General features: G+C 38.8%; 1 protein-coding gene across 2 annotated transcripts in view; it reads right to left on the bottom strand.

Annotated features, from left to right (window-relative positions):
- Elp1 (elongator acetyltransferase complex subunit 1) overlaps positions 1-23,727 on the bottom strand; it is a 56,647-nt gene extending 32,920 nt beyond the window's left edge. Inside the window, exons 1-13 of one of the 2 annotated variants that reach the window (XM_076845714.2) lie at positions 23,594-23,727; positions 20,255-20,459; positions 19,157-19,309; positions 17,484-17,565; positions 16,635-16,715; positions 14,454-14,539; positions 11,667-11,763; positions 11,253-11,343; positions 9,833-9,956; positions 9,088-9,181; positions 5,020-5,250; positions 3,767-3,937; positions 2,095-2,194 (exon numbers count right to left, since the gene is read on the bottom strand). In XM_076845714.2, the coding sequence (XP_076701829.2) occupies positions 2,095-2,194; positions 3,767-3,937; positions 5,020-5,250; positions 9,088-9,181; positions 9,833-9,956; positions 11,253-11,343; positions 11,667-11,763; positions 14,454-14,539; positions 16,635-16,715; positions 17,484-17,565; positions 19,157-19,309; positions 20,255-20,404 (1,460 nt within the window). In that variant the 5' untranslated portion in view covers positions 20,405-20,459; positions 23,594-23,727. Of the gene's footprint in view, positions 1-2,094; positions 2,195-3,766; positions 3,938-5,019; positions 5,251-9,087; positions 9,182-9,832; positions 9,957-11,252; positions 11,344-11,666; positions 11,764-14,453; positions 14,540-16,634; positions 16,716-17,483; positions 17,566-19,156; positions 19,310-20,254; positions 20,460-23,310; positions 23,360-23,593 lie in introns of those variants that run through there. The other variant, XM_076845715.2, reaches the window with a different exon arrangement.
- Positions 23,728-23,772: the final 45 nt, after the last annotated feature.

The following is a 23,772-nucleotide window of genomic DNA, read 5'->3' as shown; positions in this document are numbered from 1 at the left end:
GAAGAGGCTGGTCGCTATGGTGATCTTCCTGTTCAACCAGCTCTTCCTGGACTCCGTCTCTCCACTGCATTCAGCTTAAGCGTTCTCTCTATACAAGATCACTCTCTGGTTCTCACTGACACTCTCCCAGTCCTTTGCCAACCCCAACCAAACCATTCCTCCAGGATCGAGATACGAATTCATGTTCTTCATGAACCCTTTTCTGAATGACTTGGCTGTTATCCTCCTAATTATTATTATTTTTTTTAATAAAACTGTTTTCTCAACTGTCTCACCTTTTCTAATTTTCCTTACATCTCTATCCTCAGGTAGTTTCAAGTCTCTGTGCTAACACTGGGATCTGGAATGATCTTCAAAGGCCCATGTGTTAAAGGCCTGGTTCCCAGCCAGTGACACTTGGGAAGTGGTTCAACATTTAAGAAGTGGGACCTAGTGGGAGATCTTTGGTCATTGAGGACATGCTCTCAGAACTCTAGGACCCTGGTCTCTTCTTTTTTTTATACCCAGCCATTAAGTGAACAGGCCTCTTCTACCACACTCTATCGTCATGATATTATGGGCTGCCATAAACTCAAAGCAAGAAAGCCAATTGGTCATGGATTGAAACCTACAAAACTGTGAGCCAAAATAAATCTTTCCTTTTTCAAGTTGAATTAGCTCAGGTTTCTGTTACAATAATGAAAACACACTATAAAGTAAAATAAGTATGTAAATGTTCTTTAAAAATGACTAAGCATTTACTTGCAAATGCCATGATTTTATTCTCTTTTATTGCTGAGTAATATTCCATTATGTATATATGCTACATTTTTTTTATCCATTCATCTACTAAAGGGCATCTAGGTTGATTCCACAGTTTAGCTTTGTGAATAGTGCTGTAAATGGCTGTGTCCTTGCTGTTTTTAAGTCCTTTGCGTATACTAAGGAGTGGGATAGCTGAATAAAATCATGGCATTTGCAGGTAAATGGATGAAGTTGGAGAATATAATGCTAAGTGAAGTTAGCAAATCCCAAAATCCCAAATGCCAAATGTTTTCTCCAATATAAGGAGGCTGATTCATAGTGGGGTTGGGAGAGGGAGTAAGGGAGGATTAGACAAACTCTAGATAGGGCAAAGGGATGGGAGGGGAAGGGAGGGGGTATGGGGTTAGGAAAGACAGTGGAATGAGATGGACATCATTACCCTAAGTACATGTATGAAGACATGTATGAAGAATGGTACATGTATGAAGTACGTGTATGAAGAATGGTGTGCATATACTTTGTGTACAACCAGGAAAAAAAAATTACTTATACCTATTAAGTACAATGGATGTTTATAAAACCTGTTATTTATTACATTCTATTATTTACTATGCTAAATTTTTGGTTAATTTAGTAACAGATACTACCAAGAGACAGACTAGGTCAGTAATGAAGAACACTGGACTTATCAAATAGAACAAAATTAAATCCTGGATTCTCTAATTATCAGATTTATGACCTTGGACAATTACCTATCCTCTAACTTCGTCTTCTTATCTGTAAGTACTCACCATACAAAATGTTTTTCAAAAAAGGTTTTCTCATAGAAGTGATATTATCATTTGGCTTTTGGGTCATTTTGTAAATCCTATACTGGACGTAAGGTACTCAATCATCAATTGTTTTTAATACTGTTTCAGTAGGAAAATACATTCTGATTTAACCCTGAGAGCCTCAAAATACAATACCCAGAAGTTCAGGAGTCTGGGATGAGGCAAAGAGAGAACTGCACTGGGTCATCCATCTGTCAAGAGGAAAATGTGAATGTGCCTTATTATCTTCACCTTCATCTTTCCTATGTGATTTTTCCCTGGAAAACCAAGGGCTGTTGTAAGGAGTGAGCTCTGGGCCAGCTTATGATTCCCATTGCTTGCCATCCATTGAAATGTAATGCACTCAAATAAATAAAGTGACGATCCCTTCCAACTGGCCTGAAAAACCAGAGGCTGGCTATTCCATCTACTCTTGTTCCAATGAGCAACAGGCAGTAAATAATACTAGGCTACATTTAAGACAAAATGCTGCCTGCTTCTGTTCCCCAGAGGCCCAAGATAAAAATTAAGAACCTACGTGTATCTCTTTTCCAGATAAGGTGTTCTAAGGGCAACTTTAAATCCATTTCCACCCACAGCTCCTAGTTTCACTGTGGGGTCCACACTTGGACTATCACCTAGGAAACAAAATTACAAACATTATCATTTGTAAACTATAAATATTTCTCCTAATACTACTGGAATAGGTTCCCATAGTTATTGAGTTCTATAAGGCAAATAAATTAAACTAGAAAATAATTACATTTCAACCTCTTTTTCTTAAACTCCTTCAGGCTTACCCAAAACCTGCTGTCCCATAATACCATGTCAGACATGATCTTCACCAATGAAGGCCACATCTCAGCAAGACCAGGTAGGGATTTTTTCATTCTTTTTTTTTTTTTTAATGTTTTTATTAGCTATTGATGGACCTTTAGTGCCTCACACATGCTAGGCGAGCGCTCTACCACTGAGCCACAACCCCCACAATTTTTCCATTCTTGACCCAGTTTATTCACCACACAGCAGCCAATACAATCCTTAAAAAGCCCAGTCAGGACATTGCATCCTCTGTTCCAACCCCTACAACTCAGAGCAAAAGCCTTCAAGGCTCTGCGAGAGCTGCTGCCATCACTCTATGCCTCCTTGGCTCTGCTGCAGTCCCTCAAACCTCCTGGCTAGTTCCCACCTAGCAGGAGTCACCACAGTTGCTCTCACTTGGCCTGGGATGCTCTCACTCCACAGGTTTGCATGGTTCCCACTCTGATTCTTACCATGTCACCTTCACAGAGAGGGCTTCCCTGCTCACCCTAAAAACAAAAGCTCTCTTCCCCCAACGGGCCCCTAACTCAAGCCCTCCCTATACCACAAATTGCTTAATTTTTCTCTATAGCACTTGCCACCTAACAGATCATATGGCCTTGATAATGAACACACTTACATTATTTTATAAAAGATATTTTAAAGCGCTAAAGAGGAACCATAATAGCATTTTACAGAGTAAAACTAAAATCAGAGAAACTGATACATTCAAATAGGATTTATATAAACAGCAAGCTGTTGATTTAATAGGAAAGCTGAATTGAAGGTAGGAAACTCCAGAATGAATTAATCAGTTTTTATTATTCTCTCTCAGCAGCTATCTAGGCTTTTTGTAGCTGATAATCTAGAAGACACTGCAAACAAGGCTACCACTACTGTATGCCCATTTACTCTGACACAACCACAGAACTCACAGATAAAAACAAAATTTCAGGTTTTCCAATACGTCAGGAAAACAAGGAACTGACGCAGCAGAACTGTGGAAAGACAACTGGAGTAGAAGATGGAACACGTGCACTGAGGTCCCTGCCCGTTCTTGCTCAAGTAACTGCAAACCTTCTGGCACTAGCACCATCTGTGACACAGTTCCTAGGAGATGTATGCACAGTCAACAAAAACACTAAAGCATGTTAAAGATGTAATAAGACACTATGTTATTCCCAGAGTTGGAGGTTATTCTTAACTGACTCTTCAAGTCGGTAAGGCAAAGGAAATGCTCTCATAAGCTAAAGTAGAATTTAGGAAAAATAACAAAACACAAGCCAATTAAATTTCATAATAATGATGAAATAACTTCAAAATTTTCTGAAACAACATCTAATTAGAATTTCGTGCAGGTGTAGGGGGCACTTGATTCAAAATATTCTGGGAATAGTCTTTTAACATACCACATTTATAAACAGAAATCTGGTTACTGGCATCTAGAACAGCAAGGTCGTTACTCTTTGTAGGGTGTGCAAAGAACATGACTTGATTCACTGGGTGAGGAAGCAGCAGTCGGTAGGTGCACATGGGAGGTGGAATTACAGTCTGCCGGAAGACTGTCACCAATACCCTGTCTACACATGAAAAACAAAGAAAAAGATTAGGCGTGAGATAGTCATTCTGAAAACAAAGCATCTGAACATAACTATACCTCTAAGAAATAATGGTGAAGAAAATATACAGCAATTATTGAAAACAACTTTTGGTGTTTCTTTCATGAATAAGTTTAAAAACATCATGGGGGTGGGGGTAAGTGTCACAAGCTCTGTCTGTATCTGGTTATTATCACCTCCAGGCCTGCAATAGTCCATCTCTGGACCTGGAAGTTTCAGATATCAGAAACTAAGGCAAAAAGGCTGAGATATCAGAGTTTTGGCTTTAAACCTCTTATCTGGGCCTGTAGCTAAGCCAGCCAAAACCAACGGCTTCAAAATCTTTGATGTATTTTCCTATGTGTGTATTTGATGATAAAATAGAACTAAGAACAGATTAAGAAACCATGTGTTCTCAATAAACAGAATACATGATTATAAAATCAATATTACACCACTACATAGAACATGAATTATATACCAACTCAGGTTACCATCTTATAAGCAAGAGTGCCTGTATAATATCAACAATAAGTAAACTATCAACTATGACTCATCAATTCAGTACACCCCCAAATCCTCTCCACCTAATTAATTATAAAATACTAATCTCATCCTCATACTAGACAGATGTCTGGGACCTAAACTGAAAGAAAAGGGATATAATTTGCAGATGTTTATGTCAGGAAACAAAGCAACATAGGTCAAGGGGAGCAAGAGTCAACATTGAGTCTGTGTCAGGGCAGACAAGACACAACTAACACAGCCACTCCCACAAGACTCTGTTATCTTTTCTACAAAGGTCAAAATTTGCAAAGTCTTCAAAAGCCAAACAAATCAACTATGAAAGCCAGGTATACAGAACAAGAAGGAAGGGGTTGGGAGAGGGGAACTACAGTTCTCAAGAGAGCCAATACCCCACTAAATGGCATTCAAAAAGACAAATGAGTAAATATAAAGCAGACAACCCAAACAAAGACTTCTCTACAATTCTGGTCAAGCCACCACATCTGCAGGGCCTGGGATCCCCTGCAGACTCATGGTCACACTTCCCAACAGCTTACTTCCATCAATGACAGCCACATTTGCCAGGTCACTTGAATTATCTCCTGAGCTCCGGTCAGTGGTCCAGTGCCAGTCATAGCAGAGGTAATGCCAGCCCTGACAGAGAACATGCAGCCGGTATGGAGTCACCGGGTCCCACAAAAGAGACACGATCTTACTCTTCCCACTGGTGCTGAAAGGCAGACTCTGTTTGAGATACCAGTGATAGTTTCCAACGGTCCAGAGCTGAACTGCAAAGGAAAACGAAAGGAAGGCTTTTAGAGAGGGAGTTATTGATGGAAAAATTGTCAAGCATCAATAAGATCAGAAGCACAAAAAAAAAAGAAGTACACATTCTATTTTAATACACCTCTATCTTCAAACTCCAAGATCAGGAAAGAAGGCTACTAGAACAAGGCAGTGTTTTAGTAAGTGTTCTCCATGAAGAGTTGGGAAGAAGATAATCTGGCAATCATAAAAGTACAGTCATGCGCCACTTAACAATAGGGACATATTCTGAGAAATGCACCATAAGGAAATGTCACTGATGCACAGCATCAGAAAGTACAGTTAAAAAATAAGATGGTTACAGCGTCCCTGAGTGATACACTCTCATGGGACCACTGCTGAATATGTGGCCCATCCTTGATGGAAATGCCCATTATGTGGCATATAACAATACTAACTAAAATATCCAACCTAAGGTCTGGACTAGCATCACTGTGTTGAATTAGTCTTTAGATGATTATTATCTTATCAGTGTTTGCTGCAATTATGTCCCAGACTGTTTTTAACAATGATTTAGCTGCCCAAAGAAGATGAGCATGCTTGCAATTATCACTTTCTAACAGGTATTAAAAGTACAAAATCATGCCCAAACTGACACCTTTACTAAAAGATGAAGCATACAAATTAAAATCTTCATTAGATTAAGAAATGTATTTTCTTAACCTGCCTGCTCACTAATTCTTAACTTTGTGATATCAGCATATAGAACCCAGCTCTCTAATCATGCCACTACAAGACCTCCACAGAGCCATGAGTTAGCAAATCAGATCACAGGTTCATGCTCCATGATGACAAATGTAGCTTTTCCCATGCAACATTTTTATCCTGAGCACATCAGAATGCTGTTCACTGCTAACCTGGTTAACCAGTGGTTCTTAACTGTAGTGACTGTGTTAAAAATCACTTGAAAGTTTGTCTTTATTTTTCATTTTTCAAGGCCTTGTTTTACAGTGCCAAAAGGAAAGAATTAATTAATTAATTACTGAGATAGAGTCCTTATCCCAGTGCACCAAATCCAATTCTAAAATGACAACTGGATGTCGTTTTTTTTCAAAATGTGCAATCAAGATTGAGAACTACTTGTTGAATGATAAGTGAATTATTGTATATATAAATGAATTTCCTAATGACATTTCAGTTTAAAAAGTTCTACTTACAATTATCTTATATTAGACAAAGGCGCCAAAAACATGCATTGGAGAAAAGACAGCCTCTTCAACAAATGGTGCTGGGAAAACTGGAAATCCATATGCAATAAAGTGAAATTAAACCCCTATCTCTCACCATGCACAAAACTCAACTCAAAATGGATGAAGAACCTAGGAATAAAACCAGAGACCCTGCATCTAATAGAAGAAAAAGTAGGCCCTAATCTCTATCATGGGGGATTAGGCCCCAACTTCTTTAATAAGACTCCTTTGGTGTAAGAATTAAAATCAAAAATCAATAAATGGGATGGAATCAAACTAAAAAGTTTCTTCTCAGCAAAAGAAACAATCTGTGAGGTGAACAGAGAGCCTACATCTTGGGAGCAAATCTTTACCCCACACACATTAGATACAGCACTAATCTCTAAGGTATATAAAGAACTCAAAGAGCTGAGCACCAAAAAAATAAATAACCCAATCGATAAATGGGCAAAGGACCTGAACAGACATTTCTAAGAAAATGATATACAATCAATCAACATATATATGGAAAAATGTTCATCATCGCTAACAATTAGAGAAATGCAAAACTACTCTAAGATTTCATCTCACTCCAGTCAGAATGGCAGCTATTATGAAGACAAACAACAGTAAGTGTTGGCGAGGATGTGGGGGAAAGGCACACTCATACATTGCTGATGGGACTGCAAATTTGTGCAGCCAATATGGAAAGCAGTATGGAGATTCCTTGGAAATCTGGGAATGGAACCACCATTTGACCCAGTATCCCTCTCCTTGGTCTATACCCAAAGGACTTAAAAACAGCATACTACAGGGGACACAGCCACATCAATGTTTATAGCAGCACAATTCACAATAGCTAAACTGTGGAGCCAACCTAGATGCCCTTCAGTAGATGAATGGATTAAAAAAATGTGGCATATATACACAATGGAATATTACTCAGCAATAAAAAAGAATAAAATCATGGCATTTGCAGGAAAACGGATGGAGTTAGAAAAGATAATGCTAAGTGAAGTTAGCCAATCCCAAAAAGCCAAATGCCAAATGTTTTCTCTGAAATAAGGGGGCTGATTCATAGTGGGGTAGAGAAGGGGAGCATGGGAGGAATAGACAAACTGTAGATAGGGCAGACGGGTGGGAGGGGAAGGAAGGGAGTATAGAGTTAGAAATGATAGTGGAATGTGATGAACATTATTATCCAAAGTACATGAATATACTTTGGTATGAATATACTTTGTATACAACCAAAGATATGAAAAATTGTGCTCTATATGTGTAATAAGAATTGTAATGCATTCCGCTGTCATATATAAATAAAAAAATAATTAAAAAGTTCTACTTACTAAAAAGCTTAAAAAATACTTAGGCAAAAAGATTAATAGAAACATTTCAATATCTTACTGTTCACAATAATGAGAAATTAAACTAAACGTCTAACAACAAGCAATCTAATAACTGGCACAAAATACTATACAGCCATTTAAAACCATGCAGATCTACACCAGAAATGGAAACAAGCTTGTGATACATTATCCAAACTAGTCATAAAATGGCATGCATGATATTTATACTTTTAACAAAAATAAAATCATAGCTCTACTGAGATACTCAGGCAAAGAAATCTAGAGAACAAGGAAATTTTAATAGTGCTCATTACTCAGTATTAGAGGATTTTCTTCCTCATCTTTATTTTCTAATGTTCTTATATATTATTTAATGTTTAAAAACACATACTTTAAAATTCTAAAAAAGATCATTACTTATAGCCAATCTAAATCCTTTCAATCCTATAGTGTTCCTTTGGTTAGTGTTTCATTCTTGTTTTGTTGTTTGGGTTTTTTTTTGCAGTACTAGGGATTGAACCCAAGGGTGCTCTATCACTGAGCCATATCCCCAGACCTTTTTACTGTTTGAGACAGAGTCTTGCTAAGTTGCCCAAGATGGCCTCAAACTTGCAATCCTCCTGCCTCAGCCTCCAGAGTCACTGGGATTACAGGTGTGCACCCTGTGCCAGGCTTGGTTAGTGTTTTGACTGTCTGCAGCAATGCCACTTGAGAAAGCCCTGATGATTTATGTGTCACCTTGGCTATGGTGCCCTGATTGAATAGTGGTCTAGATGTTGCTGAAAAGGTTATTTTGTAGATCTGAATAACATTTATAAGCAGTTAACTTTAAATAAAGCAGATTTCCCACAACAATATGGATGGCTCATTCAATGAGTTGAAGACCTTTTTGAAAAGCAAAGACTGAGGTTTCCCAGAAAAGGAATTCTGCCATAACATGATAACACAGAAACCCTGCCTGAGTTTTTAGGCTGTCAGGCTCCTCTACAAATTTCAAACTTGCTATCCCCTTCCTAGTGCATGAGCCAATTCCTTACAATAAGCCCACCCATCTCTCTCTGTTTTCCACACTCCACCCCTCTCCTATTGTTTGTTTCTCTAGAGAACCCCACCTGATACACCAGTGAAATCCCTAGGATTAAAACCCAACCTCTCCCCCATCTCTTATTACTTCAGCTTTTTTGATCCCACTAAGGGACAAACAGAAGGGATGAAGGAAAACTCACACCCTCTACTTTCAACTACATTTTATGAAACATAAGCCAAGATACACCAACTGTCCTACCATAGGTTTTCAAAGCAGAATGTTCTTCTCTCTGAAGGTCTTCTAGCCAAACAGCAAGCACAGAGGAGTCTGCATTCCAGAGCAAGTCATTTACCTAGTAGGGAAAAAAAGGTCACTGGCCTTTAGCTACACATTTACCTCAAAATCTTTCCAACAGCTAAATTCCCTGCTCTCACACACCAACTCATCCCATGCTACTTGAACTAATCCCCAGCTGTAAATTATCAACCAACACTACAGAGTGCTTAAACAAATCTGTGAGATGTCATTAGATATAAAGGGCTTAAAAATAAATGCATTATGCTTAAAGATAAAATGTTAATTGTGGAATTATGGTTATGTAATGAAAAATATTCTTAATGTTTAAAACTTTACATAATTAAAGATTACTATTTAATGTGTTTCTGCTTTAACAGGATTTTACTAGCACACAAACTGCTTAAGGTTTAAATGTTACAAATGATCACTGGAAAAATTATGGTTTTATCAAAAATAAAAAACAGCATTTCCATTTCCTTTCTGTGTTTTATATAGGAGCAGAAATGCTCTTCTTTTTTGCAAAGTCTCCTTGGAAAAACAATTTCTCTTTCATTTAAACAAAACAAAACAAATCAGTCACAGAAACCACTGCTTCTATTCCTATCTACTCTGGATGGAGCTTCCGTTTATACACTCCAATCAAATATAAGCTCCTCGACAGCTGAGGAGAGTTCTCCAAATTTAATTGGAAACAACTGACACCTACCTTGACCTCATCTTTGAAGAAAGGAAGTGTAAAGTGTCCATGAAGAAGTCCATTTTTCTCAAAAAACACAACATCCTGCTGGTTGGGTTTATCTTGTGTAGATGCAATCAAACTACCTGAGGGTCTTAAACCAAATCCAAGTGTCAGCATATCCAAGCTCAGCCAGTAGGCTCAAAACAAGATGACTTCAGACAAGAGAATTTTTTCAGTAAAAATCAATCGACAAAAATCCTCATATGTTAAATCCCTTGTGTCTCTTGTCTCTTTGCAAGTGAGTTACTCCAGTGTGGGGCTGCACCTGCCCAGGGAAAGGATACCTCTTCCTTATTTGCTCAAAGGCTCCATCTGCCTCCAAGCTTTACAGATTTAAATTGCACTTAGATGACATTCTTAATAACCAGTAAATTTTCTAAACCACTCCAAGTATACTGTCCTAAAAACTGTCATCTACTTTCTCCTTCAATGATGACGTCAGTAAATATTCTGTGCTTAGGCAGGGTATTTTTTAAGACTTACAAACCAAAAACACCCCTTGTCTTATTCACATTTGTTTTAATTCAACAACATTTCTCTCTTGCTCAATTATCTAACACCACTCAAATATTGTCTAAAAAAACATGATGTCTGAAACCCAAAGATCTAGTGGTTTTGCAGTAACAGAATGTACTGAGAGATGCAGTATTTCTTTTACCTACAATTTACATGCAGCTGCATAGGACAAGCAAGAAGTGATGTGCACAAGAGCACTGGTCCGAGGAAGTAAACAGAAGGAAGGAGCCCAGACCCAGCCTGCAAGTTTTTCAGCAAAAAGATCCCTTGCTGTGGGAATCTGCACCAAGGAAGGAGCTCTTTTCCTAGTTTTCATAAAAGCTCCATTTGCCCCACAGAGCCAAGCAGAACTTCTCTTCTAAGCCCAATTTTGTTTTCTACAATGGCTTCACAGAGGCCCTAACCATAACCTTTTAGGAAGTAGGAAGGCAAAATGCATGGGGCTTTGGAGCGACGAAACCTGTGAAGAGGCCAGAATCTATGAGTCATATCAGATTCAAAGACAAGCAAGGTGCAAGCCTATAATTCCAGCTACTTGAGAAGCTGAGACAGAAGGACTGCAAGTTTGAGGCCAGTCTTGGATCCTTAGTGAGACCCTCCCAAAATAAAAAATAAAAGAGGGCTGTGGATTTTGCTCAGTAGTGGAGTACTCCTGGGTTCAATCCTCAGTACCACAAAAACAAAACAAGAAGAAAATTGGACTTAATGGAAGAAAAGAAAAGAGGAAAACTAGATAGAGGTTTACAGCTAAATGAACAAAAGGAAAATATCCTTCTATGTCACAGAAACAACAACACTCAGTGGCATCACCACGCCTATGTTTCTAAGAAATTCTCTAAGAAAAAGTCCCGAGGTTTCTTCTCCCACTCACTTCCAGGCCAGAGCTGGTCCCAGTCCTGCCACAGGCTCACTGGTTGACTGCAAAGCAAACTCTCGGTTCCACACTCTGACCTTGCGCGCCCCTGTGCGGGAGGGAGGTAGAGTCAAACACACTAAAAACATGAAGACAACGCTGTCAAGTCACAACTTTTTACCTTCTTATAAATTAAGCTGTTGTGATTTTATAAAGTCAATTAGGTTAATCTTGTTAAAAATTTGTATTGAACAGGTAGGAGGCTGGCCAAGAAGGCCACAGAGGACTCTTCTAATTCTTAACTCTAAATTTATTTAACACCTACAGCAGCATATCTTTATCTCTTCTGTAAGACTAAAGGGAAGAAAACTTTCTATAATCTAAATACAGTTTAAAAAAAAATGTTTTGTTTAATTGAATTTATTTCCATACCTGTTTCTGGGCAAACAACACTCACAGCAAAAAACTGCCCATCTCCACGCCAGGTGACACGTGGTCTGTGGTCATCCCAGGGCAGCGCAGACTCATGCTAAACAGAGGAAGAAACACCACTATTACTGAGGGACTTTTGCAGGGCCCAGAATGAAACAACCTTCTGCCATTAGATATAAACCTTTCATATGAGATGAAGCTATCTAGAAAAACAGCTTCAGAGAATCTTCAGGAAACTTTCTAGAAAGCTTTTAGACCCAGAAATCAACAAGAAAATACTGAATTCAAAAACAAAACAAAACCCTTCTTTGGGCATTAATAGTTATAGATCTAGATAATAAAAGCAATAAACTAAGGAACCTATCAGAAGACTATGCAAGGAAACAAATGCTGTTTGTCTAAATTTAACAGGGTAGAGTTTGGCTTCATTATGGTGTGAGCTTTACAACAGGGCACAGAGATGAGAGGAAGGTGGGCAGGCAAGAGCCACAGAGGTGGTAAAAGCAGCAACAAACAAGGAAGAAAACATTCTATGCTCTGCAACAGGAGGAAGAAAGGCCTCCAATGCCACTGGCATCTCATAGCATCCCTCCTGAGTTAGTGCTACTGGGCACTAGGAGAGCAAGGCAGGGAACACACTGCGGGCTGGAGTAATACAACACAAAACCAAGCCATTCCCAGGAGTACTTGTATCTGACTAATACATGGTTGGTAGGTTTTTTTCCCTTAAGATGGGGTCTCACTATGTTGCCCAAGCTGCCCTCAAACTTCTGAGTGCATGTGATCCTCCCACCTCCGCCTCTCAAAGTAGCTGGACAACAGGCACATACCACCACACCCAGCAAAATCCATGTATTTTGTTTTCCGAAAGGTGGCTGTGAACTTTCAAACCAAGTCAAGTCCCTAGAAAATCTTTAGAAACAATTCAGGAACAAAAGTTAGAGCTTTTGAACAGTATGCCAAATATTAGAATCCATTCTGGGTTTTTTCCTCTTATTATCTGAATCATTTTATCTCATTAATAAAACCTAATTTGGGCATTTTTAGGCAACTGTTGATATCATGGATATCAAAAGTAAAATGTTTTCTACAGAATTTAACAGAGTATGGAAAGCTGCCTTATTCTGAATACTCTATTTAATGTGCATGGCTCAAAGTTCTTTAAGTGTATTTTAGGAGTTGAGTAATCATTACCATAATCTAAATTTTGAACATTTTCATCATCCCAAAAAGAAATCGCATGCTCATTTGTTGTCATTTTTTCCTTGCCCCCACATCTTCCGGTTCCAGGCAACCACTAATCTACTTTTTGTCTATAGATTTATCTATTCTTAGCATTTATATATAAGTGGAACCATACAATATGTGGTCTCGTGACTGGCTTCTTGCACTTAGCCTTTTTAAGAGGTTCATTCATGTAGTGGTATATATCAGTAAGATATTATTTTAAAATCTAAAATATATGATCTTAGAAAATTATAGCATGTTTACTTGTTGCTAAGAGAAAAAAAAAACACACAAATGAGCAAGAACTATTTCTTTGGTTAAGTTTTTTCAACCCCTGATCCCTGCCCATCTTAGTCCTTCTGCAACATAATAACAACTAAAAAAAAAAAAAAAAAAAAACAGGATAACATAAAAACTAGTTGTCCTGATTTGAGTAACTGTAGATGTTTATCCTAAGGACACAAGGTTGTGTTTCTGCCCTTTAATAAACCTTCATTGATTCTAATGGATCAGCACAGTTTTCAGAATGCAAAAGTAGGTCCACCATGTACACTTTGCTTACAACTACTGTTCTGAAATAAAACTTATGCTTTTAAGTTCTAAAAGTTATGTAACCACTAAAATAAGGACAGTAACTATTATCTCAGTGCCTACACTCTGTCCTGTGCCATTTCACATACACTACTGCTTCCCAAACACAACCCATAAGGGATGTCCTTATGTCCATTTTACAAATAAGAATACCAATGATCAGAAATGTTTGAAAACTTGCCAAGGTCACACAGCTACTTAATGTCTAACAAAGACATATGCTACCTGTGGGGGTACCTGACAATATGCCATAAGATACACAGGGTGTATCTTCTTGGCACATTGATTTTACTCAGTGGTAATATTTTAAAATTAATGCTCTTAAAAGTGCTTATATTGTATAAGTTTCTAAAACAAAATAGTTTCTAAAACCCTAATGTGATTGCAGGCTCTGAGGCTACTTCTCCAGGTGTCCCCAGAATGTACTATGTTCACATATGTTCTTTGAGGGTCTCTACACTAGAAGATTAAAATGCAATGTTTGGGGCCATTAAGACACCAGAGTGTGAGCTTAAGAATGTTCTATTCCAATAAAAAGGAAAAAAGAGTTTTATCGAACAGGAAAAATATCTAGAAAAAGAACAAAAAAAGAAAGAAAAAATATCAACATCTAGAGGAAAAGTATGAAAACACACATGTGAATGATCAATAGTTAGTGAGGGATAGCAGTCTCTCTGGAGAGGACGGGGAAGGCATCAGAAAAGGCTACCAAGGAGGCTTCATTTCTATTTGTCAGGTTTCTATACTTAAAAAATCACACAAAACAACTGGCATCATGGGGGGGCGGGGGTTAGGATCTTTATAAAGAGACTCACTCCATGAGGGTTCTGAACAGTTACAGGTTCACTACAACAACAAAGAGATCAGCCCATTTATTGGCCTCTATCTGGTCACTTGGGAGTTTTTACTGGGCAGTAAAACTTCCATTTATTCCAATCAAGGTTCTTTAAACCCTCAGATCAACCTTACCAATTGCATCTGAAAGGCTGCTTGCCTGCCTTCTGATCCATGGAACTGTGTCTCCTTCTTGCCCCATCCAACAGTGACAAACTTGCCTGCAGAACAATTTGTTCAGAACATGCAAGACAACCAATAAGATGAGTGAAATAAAATTAAAGCAATTTATCATTCTTCACAAAGTTAACTTCTGACAATTACTTGGATCCTCTAAGACCTCTCAATAAACTGACCAGCAGTCAACTGGAAAAACCCATGTTCCATCTCATATACAGTGGTGATTTGTAGAAATTTGAAAGCTATTATTTTGGAAAGCATTTAATTGTCACCTTATAAACTCTAAGTTCCCTTTATGACACCAGACAACAACCTCACCCTCACTTAACACATAAGAAAAATGAAATATGAAGAATTTACACAATATGCCCATGGAAAACAAAGGGAAAAACCCCTCAAGATCTGAGAATAAAATTCTAAATTCCAGCTTTAAAGTAACCAAATGTATCCAACCTTCCTTCTGGTGGAAAAGGGCACTACAGAACTCAAATCTAGCTCCTCATACAGACTTAAAGACTGAGATCCCCTTATGGCAAAGCCAAAAATCAGAACACAAGTGTCTGCCATCCAGGGTGGGGTTCTTTCTAAATATAGTTTCTTTTACATAAAATATAAAGTCAGAATTGCTGAAACAAAGCAGCTCTTCTGTTTCTAGAAATGTGATCCAGAATCCATCTACAAGAGGTAGTATGATGACGGACCTGAAAGCATCAACCAGCTACAGAACCCAATATTTCCCTCCTGCTGTTGATTCTGATTCTGATGAAGCAGGACTGTTCATAATTTCTGCAAATGATCGGTGAACATGACTGTTTCCTGTCTGCTTTGCATGGGCTTGTTCCAGCACTACAGTACATCAAAACACACCCTGGTGCCGTGTGCAAAGATCAGTGCTTATCCTAGTGCACACCCATGGGCTTCTATCTGCAAGTTTCCACAGAGAAGTAAAGGACCAAGGAGTAAAGCAAGAGAACTTTCCCATCGGGATCAGACAACAAGAGATGGGATTACAGCAGGGATCTGCAAGTTGCAACCTAACACCTGCATCACAGACAGGCTACGGGGACACAGTTGCTCTTTATTAATGTCCACCACTGCTTTTACATTGCAACAATCAGAGTTGAATAGTTGCAATAGATTGTAAAGACTGTAAAGCTAAAAACATATGCTAACTCTTGACAAAACAAGTTTGTCACCCCCTGATAAGAGGAGTTAGAATTTTATTCTCTTCCCTTCCTTCTGCTATCCTAACACCTACACACAATATCAACACTCCTTACCCACTTTTTAATTATCTATAGCATCGAACACACTGTTGGATTCACAGTACCTACTAAAAAGTTGTTTCTGAACATACTGTTTTTTGAATAACTAAATAAGTAGCAGTTGTCTAAATATTTCTCAACTTGATGGAGCAAGAAGAAATGAGGTTAGACCTAGGCAACAGCTGAAATGCCTTCTCCCCCAAAACCTCTTGTCAACTGGGCTCCTTCCAGTAGGCCAGAGCTTCTTTTACTCAATACGCATCTCCTCTCACCTCCCTCCTACAATACTCACACAGCCTCAAAGCCTAAATTAGCTTGGCCAGACCTTTGCAAGAAAACAATCTGATTGTGTTCATGAAGTTGTAAATACAGATCTAGTAGAAACAAAAATTTAAATCTTCTCTATTTAAATCTCCTTTGATTACCTCATTAGTTGTCATCTCTTTAACATCAAGATGAGTTTTAGTATTGCTAATACTAGGGTAATAATACCAGCTTACATGTATCCCACCTCTCTTGTTTTTTTCTTCCCAAAACTGTACTCTAGAAATGCTCTCCTTATTCTAGCTTTAGACAGACCCTTTCAGCTTAAACCTTTCCTAGGGTTAGAGCAACAATTATCTAGGTGACTTTAGGCACAGATTTCCATCTCCTGGATTATCAACAAGGTCAACCCTCAGACCTGGAGAGGCACCACAGTCAGCCTTTTAAGATCTGAGATGTGCTGAAGCAACAAGGCTTAGATCTTCACTTTGTTGAAGATCCAAGCTGTACAGTTTTTCAGGCTTATGATGTGGCTATTAGTGTAAAAGTAAATGACTAAAACTGAGGAGGAACTTTAGGTCACAAAATGTTCCCAAGTTGTACTCACTTTCACCAAAATCATCCTGGTGGATTTGTTGCTCCATGATTGGTTCAAAGTCTCTTGTCATCATAATCAAGGTCTGTTGACCTTAGAGGGGAACAAACAAGAATGATTTTGTTTTCATGTAACAAATTGTCATTACACAGGCATCTGTGGCACTATACGCTCGCTAAACCAAAATGGAGGAGGAGTTATAGTCAGAAGCGGGCAGAGAGAATGCATACAAAAGTTTTTGACTAACAAAAAAAAAAGCTTTATCAGTCACCTGGTGCTTATCCACAGATATTCTTGTGTGTAAAACTGAATACAAAAGTCCACACAACCCCCACCACTGATTTCAATGTTCCCAGCTTCCAGACATCTCTTCACTATCTACCTCAGCAGTTGACACTGCTTTGCCATGCTCATCTGGAACAAAGAGATTCAAGGAAAAAAAAAGGAGCACAAAGGGGTTTTTATACTCCATTTACACCAACTCTTACTCATGGAGTAATTAAAATAAATAATGTTGAGGGCTGGGGTTGTGGCTCAGCGGTAGAATGCTTGCCTAGCATATGCGAGGCCCTGAGTTAGATCCTCAGCACCACATAAAAAAATAATGTATTGTGTCCAACTACAATTTAAAAATATTTTTAAAAAATAAAAATAAAATAAATGTTGAAATTTTTAACTGCAACTGTGGACTTGGTATCCACCATAGGCTTCATGACTTGTTTCCTATTCCTAAAGACCAAAAAAAGTTATATTAAATACCTTTTTATAACTATACAGAGATAAAATTTAAGTCAGAAAAACATTCACTCCACACTATAACACAGGCATCACTGTTCAGTTGGGCACCAAGGACCAACTCACCTGTGGCAAGAAGCACCAACTCTTGGTCAGGACTCCAGCTCATGACAGAGATGCCACTGGCCACACTCCCAACACATTCCAACTGCAAAGAGGAAAATTAAAACGGGAAGTTAGAACACTGGTGTTTGTTGGATAAATTTGCGTTCATATGCTTGTTTTTTGTTTTGACTGAGGCCATAGTAGGGACACTAGATGAAGAAAAATTTATCCAACAAACATGTCTTCAGTAACCAGAATGATATTAAGAACAGGAGTTAAAGTGGACATCCTTCTTCCCCAGAGCTGTCTCAGGAGGGGGAGAACACCACGACTCTAGGCCTCCAGGAAGCAGAGTGGGTCTCAGAAGGAATGACAAGCAGCTCAAGAGAGTCCAGCAAAGTTTTTTGTGAAGTTCAGAGTGACAACAAAAGAAGAGAAAGATCAGGAGGAAAAACACAGTGTTGAGACACAAAGGCATAAAGGGCAGTTAAAAATCAGCTGTTCCCAGAGCCTAAGGTCCACATCTACATAGGAATGAGGGAGGCATGAAGGTCAAAGGCAGCATGGGGAACAGGGAGTTAAAGATCTTATAAGGCAATGAAAAACAGACTCAACTTACAGATAATCAAAAAGTCACAAAGGGACATGAAAGGCCCCATTAAGTGGAGATAAATGGAGGCTAGTTATCAGGAAAAAACTATACAAACTGTTTTGAATGTTAACACCTACATTTTAAATATGAGAAATATAAAATTGTGATAGCTTTTGATATTTTTCACCATGAACTAAACATAAAGCTTATTAATAATGTTCTAAACACAGTGGTTAAAAATAAAGATGCCATATTTACACTGCAAGGGTTCAAATTCCAGTCTGATCACTATGTGATCGTAGCCTCCTTATGAAGTTCTCTGTGCCTCAATTTCTTCTTCTGAAGACTAGGAAACAACAATCTACCCCAGAAGGCCAGAGTGAAGAACAGATAAAGTTTTACATGAAAAGAACTTGAAAAAGTGCTTTTTTTTCCTGCAATTGCACATTGCAAATATTTAATATATATAAGCTGGTATTATTACCCTATTAGCAATACTAAAACTCATCTTAATGTTAAAGAGATAACAACTAATGAGGTAATCAAAGATTTTAAAAGCTGAGGTGATTGTAATTAGAATTCTTGTAGTTAAAAGGTTAAAATGGAAATTCAGAAATTTGACTTCATGGTAGAGAAAGAAGCAACTGGTTGAAATCTATCTCTGCTGGTTGTCTTAAAATATGCCTGCAATGATAGGATATCACTATAGTGCTTGTAGTTCAGGGACTCTACAGATAGTCCACCAAAATTTATAACAGAAAATATTTCAGACTTCCTAAACTGGGAAATAAAAATTAGAACCCAGGATGAAATTCTGACCACAGAATTTCAACCATATACCATACAGGAATGGTCAGTTTTTATTGTATTTAAGTTCTAATTCAGAATGACCCAATTGTTTTGATCAATAGATGCAGTAGACAAAACTGAAGTTTTGAAAAATTCTGAAATATAGCTAAAGTCTTTCCTTATACAAAGAAATACACAATGGGAAGATTCTAATTTGCAAAGGCTTAAATATTTTCACTATGGATTGAAAACCTCAACACAAGTAACTTAGTTGGGGATGCTTGTGATTTCCTCCTCAATGGACTCTTCTCACCTGGTGTGTGCCGAGATTGCAGAGTATGACGTCTCCAGAGGCTGTTGCCACACACACAGATTCCTGATCCAGCAAGTCCTGAATACCAACAATGCAGCCACTTCCATCCTCAGGAAGAAAGCCTTCTGCCACCAGAGGAATTTCATTTTTCACCTTTCACCAAAACAAACACATAAACAAATTAACATAGTCTACTCTGGAGAACAATCATAAATGCCAGAAATAAAATATTTTCTAATGCTTCTTTCATAACATAAAAGTTTTAAAAATTTGTTTCTAGATTAAAGCCCAAACTTTCATTTGAGAAATATTATAACTCTATCACCTTTAACAAGAAAAACAGGCAATACAGCCTTCTTGCCAAACACAAAACAAACAAAAATAAGAAGTATGGTCTCTTTTAACGTGTCTAATAAAACACCAAACCAAATACTGTGGCTTTTCTCTTCTGGTATTAGGAATAAAACTCAGGGCCTTTGTGCATGAACTGGGCTTTATCCCCAGCTCCATAACTCTGGTTTTCTAAGACTTCTATAATAAGGGGGAAAAAGCAATACAATGTAATTTCCCAAAACACATAAATAGCAAAATATAACAAGGGAATATATCAAAACCAATCCACACAACCTTCAGATAGTTATACAGTAAAATCCAGCACTGAAGATTGGGATTTAGCTGGCCCAAACATATTTTCAAAAAGTACCATAGATAGGGTCTGAGAGTATTGCTCAGTGGCAGAATGAGTGCTTAGCATGCAGAGGCCCAGGGTTCAATCCCAGCACCACAGAATAATAAATAAATAAAAAGTTAAAAATTTCCTGTGCATTCTTAGGTGAAAAGCACTGCTATAATAGTTCTCACACAGTAGAAAGGGTAAAAGGGAGGCAGCCCATGTAAAATATAAAGTAGCTTAAAAGAGTAGCAGAGGTTACTATTTAAGCTATATCTAGTATGCTACCTATAAAAAAAAAATGGAATGTTTATTAAGGAAGATGTGAATTCATTAAGATATAAAAGAAGACTATTTGGGGGAAAAAGTCTGAAAGAAAACAAATTAAAGATCATGTCAAATGCTAGCATTTTCCTTCAATAACTTACTTCTCTTGTGACAGGATCTACTTCTATCAGTCCACGTTCTGAGCCAATGAGCACTGTTCCTTGCTCAGTTCGGAGAGAGAAGCACTGAGGTTTCCCTGGTGCTTGAATATTCCTGAACTCCAGAGTCCGAAGCAACTTTAGATTTCGCATGATGAAGCAATGCTCAAGAGGAAAATACAAACTTCCCTTGATGAAGCATTAATTCCTAAAAGAGAAAGGAACAGCTTAACAATGGCAAATGATCACACTCACATAAAGTCTAATGATTCCGGTCGGGTAGAGAAACAGTAGAAAGAACAAGCAAGAGAGAAAACTTTTCTGAACATACATCTCCGTGCAGATGTGGGGCAGCAAACTTACTGCAGAGCTCTGGTCTACAAACTGCTCTCACTCTGTAGGAAAGCCAAGAGTCTCAACTTCAGTTTTTCTTGAAAAAAATATTTAAATATCATTTACTCCTCAGGAAAGTGGAAAAACACAAAATAAATGGGAAAACGTTTTATTTTTGCACATAGGATATATTTATAACCTGACAGATTTATGAAGTTATAAGGAAAAAAGATACCCTGTTGATTAAAACTATATAAAAATCTATGTATGGGGGCTGGAGATATAGCTCAGTTGGTAGAGTGCTTGCCTCGCAAGCACAAGGCCCTGGGTTCAATCCCCAGCTCCCTCCCCACACACACACACACACAAACTATGTATGTATACTGGCAATTGAAAGGAATCTGTAATAAAACAACTTTCATATTCACCAAGACACATTTACTAGTAAACTGCTTTATATACACAAAAAATAAAAATTTAAATAAAAGCATTTACTGCTATCGAGTAGAAAAGAAAATATTGTGAAATGACAAGTTTGCTTAAAAATGATGACCAACATCTTGAAACATTTGATGGCCTGATAGAAATACTTCAAGAAACTTCATTTTCCTGGCCAAGCTTTTACCAATGCAACAGAAAAGATGAGAAAAGCATGCTAAATATGACATCTACTTTGTCTGGAAAAATCAGACTTGCTTTAACACTCAACATTATCTAAGTAGGAAAAAAATATTAATGTGCTGGGTATTTATGTTTCAATCCTTTAAGGGTTATGACTGAAGTCTGTACATGTTAAGGATGGCAATTACACAGGTCACACTGACCTGTCACCTTAATCCAAAGTGAATTCTCTCATCTTGGCATCTCATGCATATGACACTGAAAGAATAAAGATGAATCAATCCTTATGGTATTAGGCAGATGTCAAGTGTAATAGGAATAATATATATATGAGGATTAAGAGAAAGCAAGATCATATAAGGTGAGAACCAAAGCAAATAATGGCTTTATTACATTTTGGTGACATTATATTCAAGAACTTCTGAAAATTATTTGAACCAAATGATACCATGCAGGTTTTTCATTTAAACATAATTACATAGGGTGTGGGTTTTTCAAATCATAAAAATCACGTCTTTTATCTTTAAAGATGGCCACTGACATACAACTGAAATGCGGATGTGAGAAGAGAGAATGCATGGCAAAGGAAGTAAGCCAGGTACAGAGAGCAGATAAGGACAGGCAACAGAGGCCACTGTGCAGAGTGTCCTAGTGGGTTTTCACACTGGTTTATCTGATACTCATGCTGTCACCTCTTAAATGGGAAGTTAACGCAAAAGAAAATGACTAATTTTTTCCTATTATCTTGTAGTTCCTGTCACTTTCACCCCGGTAATGGGCCCTCACCCTTGCAGGGGCCTTCTATCCCCCTCCCCCATCTCTAGCACTCCCAGAATCAGCCCCATCAATTCCAACCCCAGAGGCAGAAGCATCCCTCAGGTAGGCCTCACCCACCTCCAGGCCTCTGAAATCCAAACCAGGGGCATCTCCTTGGAGTTACTGAGTTAAACACCTCAAGTCTGAGGCTTTGCAGTGCCTTTGTGCCAAGGTTTAGGACCTGATGTCTCCAGCACTGTCCCTTGTTTTGACCCCCGACCTAGCTGCTTCATTCAGCTTACCTTTTGTCACTTCACTGCTCCTGTCACTTTTGGTTCTTCCAACAAGCATTTAACTAATTCTTCACATTCAATGCTCCTGAAATACTGTGTGGTTTCTACTTTTCTGAATGGACCCTGACAAACACAGCAAACAACTAGGGTTCTGTGATCACCATGTTTTCAAAATCAGTGAGTTCACAGCTAGCCAAGGCAAGCTCATCAATCCCCTCCACCCTAATCCCTTTAGACTGAAAGCAAACTTTCTGAAATTTCCCACCCACCATCCTACTCCCTGACTTTTCAGAGGAAGACATAACCCCTGTTCTTTTAAGACTAGGAAAGACACACCTCCAAATGCCCCAGGACCTTGGCATGTTAGTACTCTTTGACATCTGCAACCTCCAACTCCCCTGCCTCCACAGATTCAACTTATTCCACCCCTTCAAACTGCTAACGATCCCTCCACAGCACTGATCAACCCTGGATCTCTGAATTTTCTGAAAGCTCCTTCATTTTCTTCCTTTGCCCTTCACCTACCAATCTCTGGGCTAATCACTTTACCCATGACTACAAGTACTAAGTAGATCGCTACCATGATGATCAGATAGACTAAATACCTAGTCCTGACTGAACTTGTCTCAATTGCTTGAAACCCACATTGTTAAGTCCATGTTGTTATCACAAGCATATCAAAAGCAATGTGAAGGGCTTGCTATTCTCCCACAAAACAATTTTTCCTATTTTGGGAATTAGCGTTTTTGCCCTGTCCCCACGCTAAAATACCTTATGCTACGATCCGGTTTGTGACATCAAAACTCGCTGAGTGCTAGGATGTGAAGATAAAGATTACACAGTCACTGCCACAACTGTTTAGAGGGGAAAGGGGGAGTAAGCCACATAGTATACCACACTAGATGGAGAAGCACAGGAGACACTACTTACACTTACACACACACACACACACACACACACACAAACAAGAAAATCTCAGACGCCAGAAGAGGACCTGCAGCACAATTCCCGAATCTCCAGTAACCACTGCCTTCCACTGTTGATCAATCAATTCACCTTGGGCAGTTATTATCTATTCCCTGCAAAGAATCTGCAGGCTGGGTTGAGCGCAGCAGAACAGCAGCAAGTCCCGCCCAGGCTGCGACGCCCCGAAGCGCCCTAGATGGCCGCGGGAGGGAAAGACTGCTTAGAGAATTCAAGGCTCGAGGGAAGAGGTAGCCCACGCCGCACTCGGCTCCTAGTCTGCAGCGGGCCTCTACGTGCACAGCACCAGGAAGCCTCGGGGAGGACAGGGCCCGGTCCCGTGCCGCAACTCCAGATACCGCGCACGAACGCTCACCTACGCGGCGCTCCGAGGTCCGCAGTGTGCGCACGCGCCTCCGTCCGGGCAACCGAGCTCTCGCGGCGCGCGCTGACCCTCTCACGGCGATCACCCGACCTCAGGTGTAGACGCTATAACGTGACTGAGCAGCAAACAGTGCGACCAAGACTCAAGAGCACGGCGGCGCGGGCGTGACG

This window comes from Callospermophilus lateralis, chromosome 2 (assembly GCF_048772815.1).
Source record: "Callospermophilus lateralis isolate mCalLat2 chromosome 2, mCalLat2.hap1, whole genome shotgun sequence".
NCBI classification, from domain to species: Eukaryota; Metazoa; Chordata; class Mammalia; order Rodentia; family Sciuridae; genus Callospermophilus; species Callospermophilus lateralis.
This window is presented reverse-complemented; position numbering and strand designations above follow the sequence as displayed.